Source organism: Augochlora pura, chromosome 10 (assembly GCF_028453695.1).
Source record: "Augochlora pura isolate Apur16 chromosome 10, APUR_v2.2.1, whole genome shotgun sequence".
Taxonomy (NCBI): Eukaryota; Metazoa; Arthropoda; class Insecta; order Hymenoptera; family Halictidae; genus Augochlora; species Augochlora pura.
Window position 1 is genome coordinate 26,230,117 of NC_135781.1, and position 13,715 is coordinate 26,243,831.

Below are 13,715 nucleotides of genomic sequence, written 5' to 3' on the forward strand. Positions count from 1 at the left end.
TCAATGTTGGCCGATGCATGACCTTTTACAAATTTCCCAGAGCACAGAGTCGACAGCAAAGTTGCTCGGATCTTTTAAAGGAATGTCGGTCTTGCGACGACGTTTGTAGGCCACCGACAGCAAGGTTGAACCTGAAACTATTCAGACAGCCTCTAAATCAATTAACACTTCTAGTAATCGTTTCCAAGTTGAAGATCGTCAGTTTAGAATCTCGGAAAAAATTCTTCTGAAACGATATAAATATTACCTGTAATTCAACAAATCATTCCCATTAATAATACGTAATAATTACTTCCAAAATTATTATTTGAAAGAAAATTTTCCAGTTTCTTTTACGTGCAACTTAACAGTTGGAAAGCCTATTAACACGATGAAATGACCGGTGACACATTCTACAACTATAAAAATTATAAAGACGCTTTCATGAGAAATGATCGAATAAAGTACATTATTACAGCAATTCTAATAATAAAAATTATACAAGATTTAAATAAATTCGATCGTCTTGATTTTATAAAGTAATGTGCAGCAGCTGGACAGGTGTTAACAGATTTCCGATGTATAAATCCATGAAGAACTAACACGTCCAGGAAAACGTTTCTCGATGCGCGTAAAATTCGCGCTAGGAGGAAAATTTCCGGCGAGCCGACGACAAACGGTGTCGCAATTGTCGCAGTGTCTCGATCGTGCAGATTGTACAAGATGTAAATCCGCGGGGCGACGTAATGCGACCGGTTTTCGCAGGCCAGATCGATATTCGGACGTTTAAGGCCCATAACGTTAACGATTTATGCATCTAGCCGGCTCATTTGCCGCAGCATTTCACGTTCCATTACTCGAAACCGCCGCGGCCACCGATTTTCACCGGGTGTCAGCAGGTTTCGTTCGCGATAGCGGTCACGCGAGATCGGCCATGCTCTTCCTGAATACCAGCGGAAGAGATTTCTTTCAATTATCACGTGCACGACGTGCATTAATTAACGAGCTGTTTTGTTCCAGTTCATGTGCGCGGGCTACTCGATCCGCGCGATACGCAAGGAGAATTTCCACCGACGGGGAAAACACGCCGTCTTAATTATACTAATCAACGGCTGCATCGTCGAGCCGGCTGCTTCCTAGTGTCGCGTTCCATACTCCACGGCAATTAACGTCTCGTAAACAAATTCCGCTTGAACCGGCCGCCATTTTCTAGGCACAATTGCTTCCCCCGTCCGTCGGTCTTCGATAAGAGTCTCGGAATTAACTGGCGATCGAATTCTCCTGCCTTTATAGATCTTTTATTGCAGACATTTTAACCGACGGGTATTGGGTGAAATTGAACAGAATTTTTGGCATTCGTTTCGCTAAATTATTTGAAGGAGAACCTTGAGTACATAGTTTAAGGTTCGTTCGGGTAAATCAGCTGCATTTTGAACTCAATACATACATTAATAATTTAACTCCAGTAAAATCGAAAAAAGACCGATTAAAGTAAACAGAAATCTTAGTTATCATGAATTGACTTTTCTAAGTGGAATAAAAGTTTCTTCTGTTAAACATTAACTTTGCTGAATGCTGTCACAGACCACTGCGCTCTATATCTCACGTTCCATTGAACGAAACAGCTCCATAATTTCTAGCCGTAACACGCTCGATTACCTAAAAGGTAAAACCGATCAAACTCGAATGATAACTTAATATCAGCAGTCTCTCAACTACCAACACGCATTTTATCGAGCGTTCGCGCGATAACGCGAGGCTTCGCGGAACTTCGGAAAATTCGATTGCGCAACGCCGCGTAAGAAAACGTGCGAGCGGTCTCGAATCTTCGATCGAGCGAGCACGCGCGCGCGCTCGTTAATTTCCGGCTGGAACGTGCGTCCGCCGATATTTTTAAGCGATCCGCGGGATCAACCGGAGAAAAACCGGGGAATCTCGTTTCGGCCTTCGTCGGAATTCCAGTAATGCGGTCGAAGTAGGGTTTCGTTCCGTTGGCAGAACGCTCGAGCCGGCAAGTTCCGAAGCCATTCGCGACTTAACCGCAGTAACGGAATCCAATAAGACCAGTTTCGGAAAAATTTCTCCGGCTGGGACGTCACTGGGAAAAGGAGACCTTGTGGTTCTTTGGCTGGCGAACGATACCTGTTCTATTACGCGCGCGCTGCGCCTCTAATTACGCCATTTTGCAACCGATTCCGCGAACTACCCCCCGTTCACTGTGTTAAACACTGGAATTACATCTTTTTTCGTTTCGTTCTCTCGTTGGCGGCTTGTCCTCGATCTTTTGGTCAGCTGCAGTTCAATTTAATCGAATAGCAACAAAAGATAAAGAACTGCGACAAAGTAGCTGATTTTCATGTAAACTGATATATTTAAATTATATAGAGAAAGTTTCCCCTGTTCTATCTCAATCAATTCTCAGTCCCGGTTTATGGACATGCTCCATTAGATTCAATTAACAGAGAGCCGATAGTGTACCTAAGAAATATTTGGCGAACCTTGACCTTTTCCCTGGCAGTACATTTACAACCAACTTAATTAAGTTGTTAATATCTGTCTTCGAACAAGTTCCGTTACCGAGCTACGACTATTAAATAATAAATAAGTAGATAAATAAGTAAATGAATAACCAAACAAACGAACAATTCAATAAGTAAGTACGTAAGGAAATAACTAAATCAGTAAATTTTTGATAACGCGGTACAGTTCGAAGATAGATAATCAAAAAAAGCAGTTCGCCATTCGTTTTGGTCTGCATCGGCTACAAGCGTATTAAGTTCCACAGTTTAGTGTTGCTGGAACACTAGATAGCAGCTATCTCGTGATCGGTTTACTTGTTGCGAGCCTCCGAGATTGGACCGCGTTCGCGATCGCCAACAAAATCAACCGCTTCGATTTCTCGCAGTTAAACCGTTCCGGGCGACTCGGCGGTCTCCGATCACATTTTACCGCGAGGAACTCCGGTAGATCGTCGTAGGATCGACAAAAGAATCGCAGCATGCGGGCGACTAGCGACGAGCGAAATGTCACGGGTCACGCACCGTGGCGATATCGAGCGCGAAACAACGCGGTGCTCGTCCGCATTCCGTTGCATTTATGCATCTTGGTGCGCGCAGCACGCGTTCGGCCGCGCAGCTGAAGTTCAAACCGGCGGGGAAGAGTAATAAGAGAAAGAGCAGAGGAGAGCGAGAGAAATAGCAGGACGGAGAAAGAGAAAGAGAAGAACAAGTAAGAGAAAGAGAGGAACAAGTAAGAGAAAGAGAGGAACAAGTAAGAGAAAGAGGGGAACAAGTAAGAGAAAGAGAGGAACAAGTAAGAGAAAGAGAGGAACAGCGTAAGAGAAAGAGCGCGAAGCTCTCGACGGATTTGCATAGGCCGAACGTGGAAGCGCCGTATCGTATCGATTGCCCGCGACGCTTCCTCGCGGGACGATAACCAGGTGCAGCTGCACTATCGCCGTCGCGCCGGTGCACTGGTTGCATGAGGGACACCCGAGGCAACACGCATGTGTCCAGTGTCGGGCCATCGCGTTCCCCGATTCGATAAATCACGTGGTCCCTATCGCCGGTTGTAAACAGCTTGTAATCCAAGGAAGCTTTAGTCGTCGACGATCATATGATACTGCCTGCCCTGACCCGATAACGGCGACCATACCCGCGCTCATGGCGAATTCATGCAGATACGCGTTTCAATCGCATTCTGACCGGTGTCCTCTTTCTTCTTGATTTTTTTCTGCAAACGTACCGTGAAAGTAAGTTTAGCATGCTTCTCCGCGAGTTCGGGGTAGTCGTCGATGTAAATCGTCCTCTGGGGCACTGCTCTGGTTTCGTTGAAATCCGGAGCAACGGAGCCACGCCCAATCGGGGCGGTGCGTACGGAGGGAGAGCGTGATAAATAGTCTGCTATTTCTATTTTCGGTGTTGCTTGTCCGGAAGGTATTGTCCCCGGGAGAAATATATGTGGAGCACTGGGTATAGATTACTCTGTGGGGCACTGCTCCGGCTTCGTTGAGATCGGGAGCAGCGAGGCCACGCCCACCGGGGGATACTTTGCGCACGGAAAGCAAAAGAAACTGGGTTATTGCAAAAGTAATTTCAGCTTTTTTTTAGCTATTTATTTTGAAAGCCGAAATTACTTTTGCAAGAGACCAATTATTTATTATATATCTTTCTGGATGGGTTTTAGTACAAGTGTTTCCCCCTAGCTTAAACTAAAGCGATCGCGACGTAAAGAGGATTTCTTGCTCTACTAGATTCACCAGCAACTGATCAATAAAACCTGACTAGAGACTATATTTTTAAAAGATTTATTTGTTTATGTATTGGATAGACTATAGAGTTCTATTGCGTAATATAAATATATAACGAAATAACAATCGAACATATAAAATTAGAATTAGGAACGTCTGATTTGACGTTGTTGATACTTGTTGTTGATATGGAATTTAAGTCAGGTGAAGGCATTGATTGCCCTCTGGGGTATCAGTCTGCCTATATCAAGAGCAACATAGCCACGCCTACTCGGCCAAACTGGCCATCCACGTGAAAAGACCAAGTAGAACTCTTGCAATCTATGGCATCTAAATTGTAACTTAAATCTTTTCTCATCAGCAAGCTTATATCTACAATATGTCCAATACATCCATTATAATTTATTATAATCTAGAATATATTCGAACAAATATAATAAACATATTGCAAATCCACGTGAGTAACAGTGAAAAGGATAATTCGGCAACATTCCATTGTCTACTACAATTTTGAACACTCTAAAAAGTGAATCTCCCACGGAAAAATTAATTAGCTAGAACAATGAATAAAGGGCAATTGAATCTTTCTCTTCCGCCCATTGGTGGAAAGTAGAGCCGATGAATGGCGGTTTCGGCCGAAAGTTTCATTGAAGCGGCGTACGCGCCGCGGTCCGCGGGACGATCCTCCAGGTCGTCGCCCTCGAAATTACGCTGGATCGATCGATTAAATACTATTACGCGCAAATTGGATTATTAAATACATATTCGCGTTCCCCGGTGTCGTAGTGGTCGAGAGCCGCGTTGGAGCCATGCGATCGTGGCCGATCAGGTGAATGAATTCGCGCGGGGAAACACGCGTGGGCGCGCTTTGCGAGCCGAGAGCCGTGCCGAGCAGAGTCGGATCGGCTCGAGACCGATCGGGGAAAAATACGTGGCGAGGGGAACCTGGAAAAACGCGTAGGTACGGCCGCGAACCAATCTTTGTGATTCATAAAACGGCTGAATATAATTTATGCCGCGCGTTGTAATGCAATGACTAATCAGCGCCGAGCGGAGCGGAGCGGCGCGGCGGCGCGCTCGTTAACGCGCTGTCGCGCGGATACATTTGAACTCTGGCTGCATTCTTAGGCGGGCCTGCATACGATGCATATCTAATAAAACCCGAGCCGAGGGAAATTCAATGAGCCGCGATGAAAGCGTAACGAGCGACCGATTTGTCGTGTTCCCTTTGCCTGCCCTCGCGACGGCCGTCCCCTATTATTCAGAGCCGTGCAAATTATTGGACGCTGGATGGCGAGCGACGCGGTAACGAGCTTTGTCTCCAATCCATGCAAATTCGAACGCAGGTTACCTAGCGTTAGATCGTCGAGCTTTCGGCGTCTTATCTGGTTACACGAAATCCATGCGACACCCTTCCAAAGCGGATTTTTCCGAAGGCAATTTTTACGAGATTCGCGAACGCAGCGTTTTCGGGTCGCGGATGCGCTTTTAAATTATAGGTCGCGGTTTTGGACGTGCGTAAATAAGTACGCAGAAATTTTTACATTTTTCAATATAATATCACAAAAGTCTATAATTTTTTCATTGGAATGTGTAGCTATAAAAAATGTTCGATGACACGGACGTTCTGCTTCTGCTCGAAATATTGTCACAAAAATGCAGCGTAACACGAGAGACACGTTTCACACGAAATACTAGATCGATAAGAATACACGTGCAACAGAATTGCACGTGGACACGTGCACTTAAATACACGTGAAATAGGAATCTCTGTCTTTTAAAAGGATCATGCAATTTTCAAGCCGAAACGAGTTGTTTTGTAACCATTGTTAAAGATACAGTGACTCGCGTATTCGTTTATAGGCTTCATAAATAAACATTCGATGGAAAAGTTTTAATGCCCGAGCCTTTGTTTCCGTCGTTTCTTGATTTTACATTCTCTTTAGACGTGTTCATTGTAATTATAATTTAAAATACAAGCGTGTTAGAATCATCCTGACATGAATCGTATCTTTATTTTTCACACTGTGTTGCGAAGAGTATACTCGTCGAAAATATTTAATTGATTAATTAGAATGTACACTTTGATATTCTTCGCTATATTATACATTCTGTAAAATTGTTAAATTTAAACAAAATGCGAAGAAAATCAAACCTGTAATCATGGTGAATTAAATAATTATAATTAAATGATATGATTGAAATAGCTCGTACGTTTTTCAAAGAGATTGCAACAGCTAACCGGTTGAACATTATCCGCTTTCCCATGATGCACCACGTTATCCACCAAGCAAGACCTTTAATCCTAATTTATTGGAATGACTCTATACTATAACGTCCTATGAATCATTCGCCATCTCTACATCTTGCGCAACTGCATCGCGTGCGGTGCACTAAATTGGACTCCTGAAATGTAATGAAACTACGTGACTCTTGTTTTACAACTAAAAGCACAGAAACGACGAAGCGGGGTCATTTGAAAAATCGCTTCGAATGCAGGCGGGAATAATGCAGGTTGCAGATGCAATTCGTCCCTCTCTCGCGATATACTACGTTGGAAGATAGAAGGGATTCTCTGGAAGTTCGAAGCGATTTCGTTGAGAACGTTGACCGTCTCGTCGCTTCGCGTGCAGTTCGATCGATTAAATGTCACGCTTGCAGCGCGTCGTCGCTGCACCGGCGGTGCATCGGAAAGATGCGGCTTGGAATGCGATCCGGGAGCAACAAGCCGGTGACAGGAAGTGTCCTGAGGATGAAAACGGTGGCACAATGTAGGAGCGTCGGTGTTTCGCGGGCCGGGCCGGGCCGGGCCGGACCGACAAAAGAGCCGAGAGGTGTACGCCTATTATTCGTACACCGCGCAACAACGCGTTACGTAACGCCGCTGGCACAATTACCGGCTGGTAGACAACGTTATGGTTACCGTATATGGGAAACGGACTCGTGACACAAATCTCGATTACGCTTGTGTGCGGCGGAGTAGCTCGCCTTACCTTCGCGTCTTCGCGACAGCGCCGAGAGACGGACGAAACGTGCTCGCGACGTGCCTGCCACGAATTCGGAACTTTTGCGACCTCCCGTTGGCTTGGAAAAATATAGCAATGAAATCTATTTCAATCTTAATTTAACACAAAATTTATAAATTACTGATGTTATCGAATTACTAAAGTTATTCGATCTTCGAACTGTAACATCGCGTAAAAAAATCTTACATGGTTCTGTCTATGCTTGTTTCGAAGGGTAGAATCTCTGGTTTTACGTCACTGAATTTTCATTTTTTAAGAATCTCTTTTGATACAATGTAAAGCGAGAATCTACAGCTGCCTCTTTGCCTTTCAAAGTATTTTTCTAGGTATATGTAGATTGAAATAACTCGACGGAGCTTAAAGAATTTCTTTCTAGGCTCGCTTCGACGGGAGTGCATAGAAGGAGGTTTCTTCTTTACAACGACGTCACGAAAGTCGATTTACAATTTTCCATTGCGTTGTAATTAATTTCTTAACTCCCATAGTATAGCTCACGCATGTATGAAATTTCTACAAGCAGGATACTCTTCAGTTTCTAGATTTTCCTCATAAGAAAAACAGTTTCTAAGGGAAAGTAACTATAAGGGTGTTCAACTAGAGACTTTACCCTTTGAAAAGAGCCTACGCAGAGTCTTGTACAAGTGTCCTATTCAAAGTTATAAGAATTCAAAGATTGCCTATTTTTCGGAGCAGAAATACGGACATTTAGACGATTCATCCAAAATCGGAGTAATTGCTGCTTGAGAAACCAAATGCACACGATTCCTTCGAAAGTAGAATAATTTTAACCGAGATAATTTTTTCGGGTTCGCTCGAAAGCGTGCGATTCTGATTGAAATTGGTTGCGCCACGCTCTGAATCAGCCCTCGCGCAGATAACCCCGCCGATATATCCAGCGCACGGCTATCCAAACACGGCCGGCACACGCGTCGATCCAACGTGTCCGTCGATCTCGATCCCGAATCCCGATACAAGGCCCGGTATCGATACAATCGGCCGGCTTGTTCAGCAAAACGTTTCTATCCGGGCCGGGCCCGGCTTATTAACGTCGGCCGATCGGCGAGCTTGCGATTTTAATTGCGACCCGGCGTCTTCTTCTTCTTCTTCTCCTACTCGGCCATCCTTCAGCTTTCCATTTCGTTCGGACTTAATTACGGAGAATCAAAATGACCGGCCACGAATTACCAGCAATTACAGGAATACCTCGCGGCTCGTTCGCGGAAAATTTTTTCACGGCCCCGCGTACCGAACTCTTCACGCGCGCCGCCGTCCTCCGACAGATCGTCTCACGTGCGCCGTCGCGATTATCGCCGCGGTTTATCGCCCAGAAATTCTTTATTCTCGAATTCCGCTCGTTATCACCGCTTACATAAAATAAAAAAAAGAGTCTCTAGCGTCTCCTTCTTCTTTTTCTATTTATTTTTATTCTCGTATTTCGTCTGTCCTTGCGTGACTGTTACCATTTTATTTCTCTCTCTCTCTCTCCGCCACTTTTATTGTAACAAAGGGTTTAGCCCATTGATAAACGAAGTTATTATAATTATTAAAATATACTTAGTTGAGAGCAATTTGTTAAATACTCTAAGCAAACGTCGAAAATCAATGTTCTAAAAACGATGTCTCGTATAAGAAACGCGTTATCGATTCCGTAGAGGTTGTGCCAACTTTGAGCACACCTGTACATCTAGTAGGAAACGAGTGGGTTAATCAGGTGCTCGGACAGTGGAGAAACAATCTCGGAAAACGTTCGAGAGGGCACAATTACGGTCGCGATTCATCGATTTAATTGCTAGAGAGATTGGCAATGACGATGCGTTTAATGTGTCGTTGATCAACTACCGGTAATTGGAAACTTAAGGGAGATTAACGAGCCGTTGTCAGGAGTCTTTCACCGGGTTTCACGGCGCGTTTGCAGATCCAGATCTATCAATCCGGTCGAATGATAATTCAGTTTCAATGTTCAACCTTTTGTGTTCGAGAAATTGGCTGCGGAGCCGGCGCGGCTGGTCGACTCGCTTTTCTTCGCGACTCTTTTCTCGGCCGCGGCGCGAGAATGGTCCGCGCGATTATTTTTCGCGGCAATTAGCAACGCCGCGCCGTATCGCGTAGACCGTTCGCGCGCCGACGCGTTCGAGACGCAATAATGTTGAACCTAATCCACGGCTGAAAGAGCACCCCGTATCGAGATTACGATCGGCCGGGCGCGGCGAACCCGCTCGCCTCGCAATCGAGGAAATATTTTCAACGGCAACTTCCTGCGCGAAGAAAAATATGGAAATCGGAGGGAAGAAGTGTTTCGAACGAACGACAAGCGGTCAATGACGCTGGCTCCCTATCGCGCACATCCTTTGCCGAGCTGCTCTGATAACGGTCCGCCGCAGAGGACTGCGCAGAGTGAGGAGGAGGAGGAGGAAGAGATCGTGAGGAGTCATGCGTTGCAGTCCGAGCACATCCGACGAGATTCGATCGTCGAAACACCGTACAATAAAATTTATTTATTCGTTTATTTATTGAATGTATACAGGAAGTTGGCTCCATTAGCTAGCAAGAAAAGAAAAAGAAAGTTACCAAACCGGGGTGAAGTATAATAAGATAACCGGAATTCCTTAACGCTAGCACTACCGAGACTTGAACAAGATTTAATGCATTTTGCTCTGTAATAATGACAAGATTAGGGTTACTTGAACTTTATTAAATCTACTGGCGAGTCAAAGAGTCCATTAAGGACTTTGTATGCAAAATATATATTTTCCTCCTCCGCTGAAGCGTGGTTAAACTTGAAAAAAAAACAAGCACAGGGTTGCAGTTGTGACATAGATTGATGATATATAATAACAAAACTCCACAACCTTTTTTTGCCCCTGCGTTGATCGTGCTTCTTGCGTTTCATTAAAAATCAGCCAAAGTGCCGGACACACGCGCGAATATCGTTTCCCAGCGAACCAAGTCCGCGGATACTTTCATCTTATTTTTTTCATGCGGACTTTCCGCACGACTTGCTTCCCGGCACCGGGATGTTTTCTGCGTTGTTTACGTAATTAACGGGTTTCTTTGTCGCCGTTGCAGACACATACCAAAGGCGAAAGCCACCACAATGGCGGAGACGCCGGAGCTGAAGCGTATCGCGGAGAACACGAAGATCCAGAGCAACGTGAAGTACCACGCGGAGTTCGAGAAGGCGAAGGGTAAGTTCACCCAGGTGGCGGACGACCCGGAGACCTTAAGGATCAAGCAGAACAGCAAGATCATCTCGAACGTCGCGTACCACGGTGAGCTCCAGAAGAAGGCGATCATGGAGCAGAAAAGGACGATGACCGGCGAGAATGGCGAACAAATTGGTGAGTCAAGCCTCCGTCTTTCTTTCTCTTTCTGTTTCGTCGACTCTCTCTCTCTCTCTGTCTTTTCCTCTTTCTCTGTTTCTGTCTCTCTGTCTCCCTTCAATACGCTCTCCGCCGTGAACGCACTTCTTTGTCGTTTCAATGTTTGCATCCATTCCGACGGTCCGGGTGAACGGGACCATTGAGACATTCTCGATGTGTTGCTGAACGTGCTCTGGATGGTACACGTATCCGTAGATGTTTGTTCGACGTATCGATTCCTTCGTCGAACGGCTCGCGGGGCTCCCGGGCTGCGAACTGGTTCCTTTCAACCCTTGCGTCGATCTTCGGCAATTTCGAAGCCGTTCGAGGTTCCTTTACTCAACCCATTAATTGCCAAATCTGTCTTTGAATTTTCGATGGGAAAAGTTATGTATATGCAGAGTTTTGCAATTATATGATCATATTTAAATTAGGTTCTCTTGTTAAAATATTTTATATTTTTTTGAAGATCATCAAATGAGAACTGTGGCAAGTTACATGAAACGCAAAATACATTATAAAATAATATTAAATTGTCAAACGCACCTGATGCAGTCTTCGTGCCAAGTAATGTACCTGTAATTCTGAAATCACTAAATGAAGATCGTGGCAATTAATGGGTTACTCCTATCGACGCTCATTTTCTAATTTCAACAAAAATATTCTGAACAAAACAGAAGATTATTTTCCAGTGCAAGGGTTGATTTGTTAATTGAATTGCTTCTAAAATCCATAATCTAAAAATCAACCTTTAGAAGGCGAACATTTTTGGGCATCTATGATAGCCACGACTAGATCCATTCAAATCTTGACAATTAATTTTCATTGGTACATTAGTAAAACCTCTTTGTTGAAACTTCTTTTATCAATTTCTATAATAATAGTTAACAATTAAATATGATTGCCACAAAATTAGAATTTCGATGGAATATTTGTATATCTTGGTCCGAATGGATTCAGCTTCCGCCATCTAAAGGTTAAAGACGAGTGAACCGAGAGAAAATTGAAATTTTGTTACAAAGACGTATAAAAGAAAGCAAGACAATCACTATCAACCAACAATTTGATCGAAAGTTCGCGGTCCAGGGGTCCAGGTCTCACGCTTCCGCAGTATCATTAACATAAGCACAGGTGCGGTGCGGTGAAGATTGTGGTGAAAATTGTGGTACAATTGTTTAACAGATCCGTCAACGTGCCCATAAATCGTCGGCCCACGTACGCGTGTAATTATTTGTTACGTGTCCAAAGTCTCTTCCCTCGAAAAAATAACTTTCACGCGTGGATCACACGCGGGCCGAGACAACCGAGCCTACTTATCCGCGAGCAAACTGCCTTGTATCACGATTTTTGCGGCGCTTCGCACATTTTTCTCCCGCAAATTAATGACTGCCGACGCTGCAACACGCGAGGAATTCGAACAGAGTTTTATCTTCGATACTAGCACCGAGAAAGTAGGTTGCAATCACTGTCGTTACGTACTTCTCCCTTTCTCTATTATTTTCCGAGCAGGCAAGTATCAATCCGACGCCAACAGAATCCGTAGATCTCTATTAGGGTAAAAAAAATAGATACGCCGCTCACAAGGTCTGTGGCCCACTCTCTGCCTCGCGGAGTAGACGAGCAGAGGATGGTTGAACCTTGAGAGGCGAATACTTCAAAGCATTGCTCGGCTATCGGCTAGTACTAGTCCACGATTCCACGATCTTATCGGCGTATCCGGAGTAAACAGCTGCAACAATGCAATCGTAGAATGCTATCAACTAACACAGAACGATCTCTCTACTCCTAAGAGCCTTTTTCACGCTAATACCTACTTAGAAACCTATTCTTCTTCAGTCTTTCTGATGCTCTAGCTCCTTCGGCTCAGACATGTCCAAGCGCAGCCTACAACAAACGGCGAACAGCGTTGCCGCGAGACGAAACGTACCAAAAAATATTCCCGAGTCAAGAAACACACCTGTCGACACTATTTGCAAACACGGATTCGTTAAGACATTATCGCCGCCACGCTTTTTGATTACATAGGGGCGTGGCTCGGCTCGTAGTCGTCCAGGCCACGCCCATATTGGCCCCTAGGAGCCATCGCTTGGACATATCTGCTCTAGACAGTCTTATCAGCTCTGCTAGCTGCCTTCTATAATCGCTCTATCGACACTGATTAGACCCTACAGCTATCTCCGCGTGGATCCTGTCGATCCCGAGATAGCCAGTCTAGTTCCCAGCGTAGCTCGTTTGTCGAGATCTATCGGCAGCTTGTGATTTGTTGGATCTAGAGTACGTAGAGTACACGGACGGTACGATCGCGCCTACATCGGGCGTGAACGCGAATCCTCCGGCGGCGAGAAGCGCGGGCTCGCCGGTGCAGAGGACACCAGGTAGGATCGCCGATTACGATCCCCTTAGCGAGGCCAGACCCAGTCCTTATTCCGCCAGACAAGCGGCCACCACTGTGATCTATACGAGCGACAAGGGACCAGGTGAGTTCTCGCCGATTCTCGCGGGCCGGATCGTTACGACCTTCGACTTCGAGGCAACGCACAAGTAGGAAACCTACGGAGTCCTAGGACTCGCCCTTAAGTAGTCAGAACCCTTCTCTATTCTCGGAGCTACCTATTCCATTGAAACAAAATATTATATCTCGAACTTTTACGAGTCCCATATGATGTTCAAGTTTCTCTGAAATTAAAAAGAGGCCACTAGTTTTTACTGTATATAAAAATATAAAAAAACGAAAACTTTTTATTTTAAATAAAATTAATGAATTTGTTTAAAATAATGTGAAAAATATAATAAGAGATATAGAGGATGAATGGTTTAATAAATTATGTTATAAAAAAATTTTTATTTTAAATAAAATTAATGAAGTCGTTTAAAATAGTATGAAGAAAATAATAATTGATATAGAGGGTAAATGGCTTAATAAATTATATTATAAAGATCTAGATTTGCCGATAGCGTGTGTATTTATTTGGACGCGTTTATCGCGGTAAATGGAGCACCGTGTGCAGAGTGAAACAATAGTCGGGCGATCCCGGTGTATATCATTGCTGCCCTTATTTCGTGTACGAGTGACCATATGGGTTGGTCATATTGTTGCGCAAC

General features: G+C 44.5%; 1 protein-coding gene across 2 annotated transcripts in view; it reads left to right on the top strand.

The window, feature by feature from the left end:
- The window catches only part of LOC144475723 (LIM and SH3 domain protein F42H10.3-like), a 49,188-nt gene that overhangs the window by 30,671 nt on the left and 4,802 nt on the right, over nucleotides 1–13,715 (top strand). Inside the window, exons 3-4 of one of the 2 annotated variants that reach the window (XM_078191908.1) lie at nucleotides 10,321–10,592; nucleotides 12,887–13,090. In XM_078191908.1, coding sequence (XP_078048034.1) covers nucleotides 10,321–10,592; nucleotides 12,887–13,090 — 476 coding nt within the window. The remainder of the gene's footprint in view (nucleotides 1–10,320; nucleotides 10,593–12,886; nucleotides 13,091–13,715) is intronic. The other variant, XM_078191909.1, reaches the window with a different exon arrangement.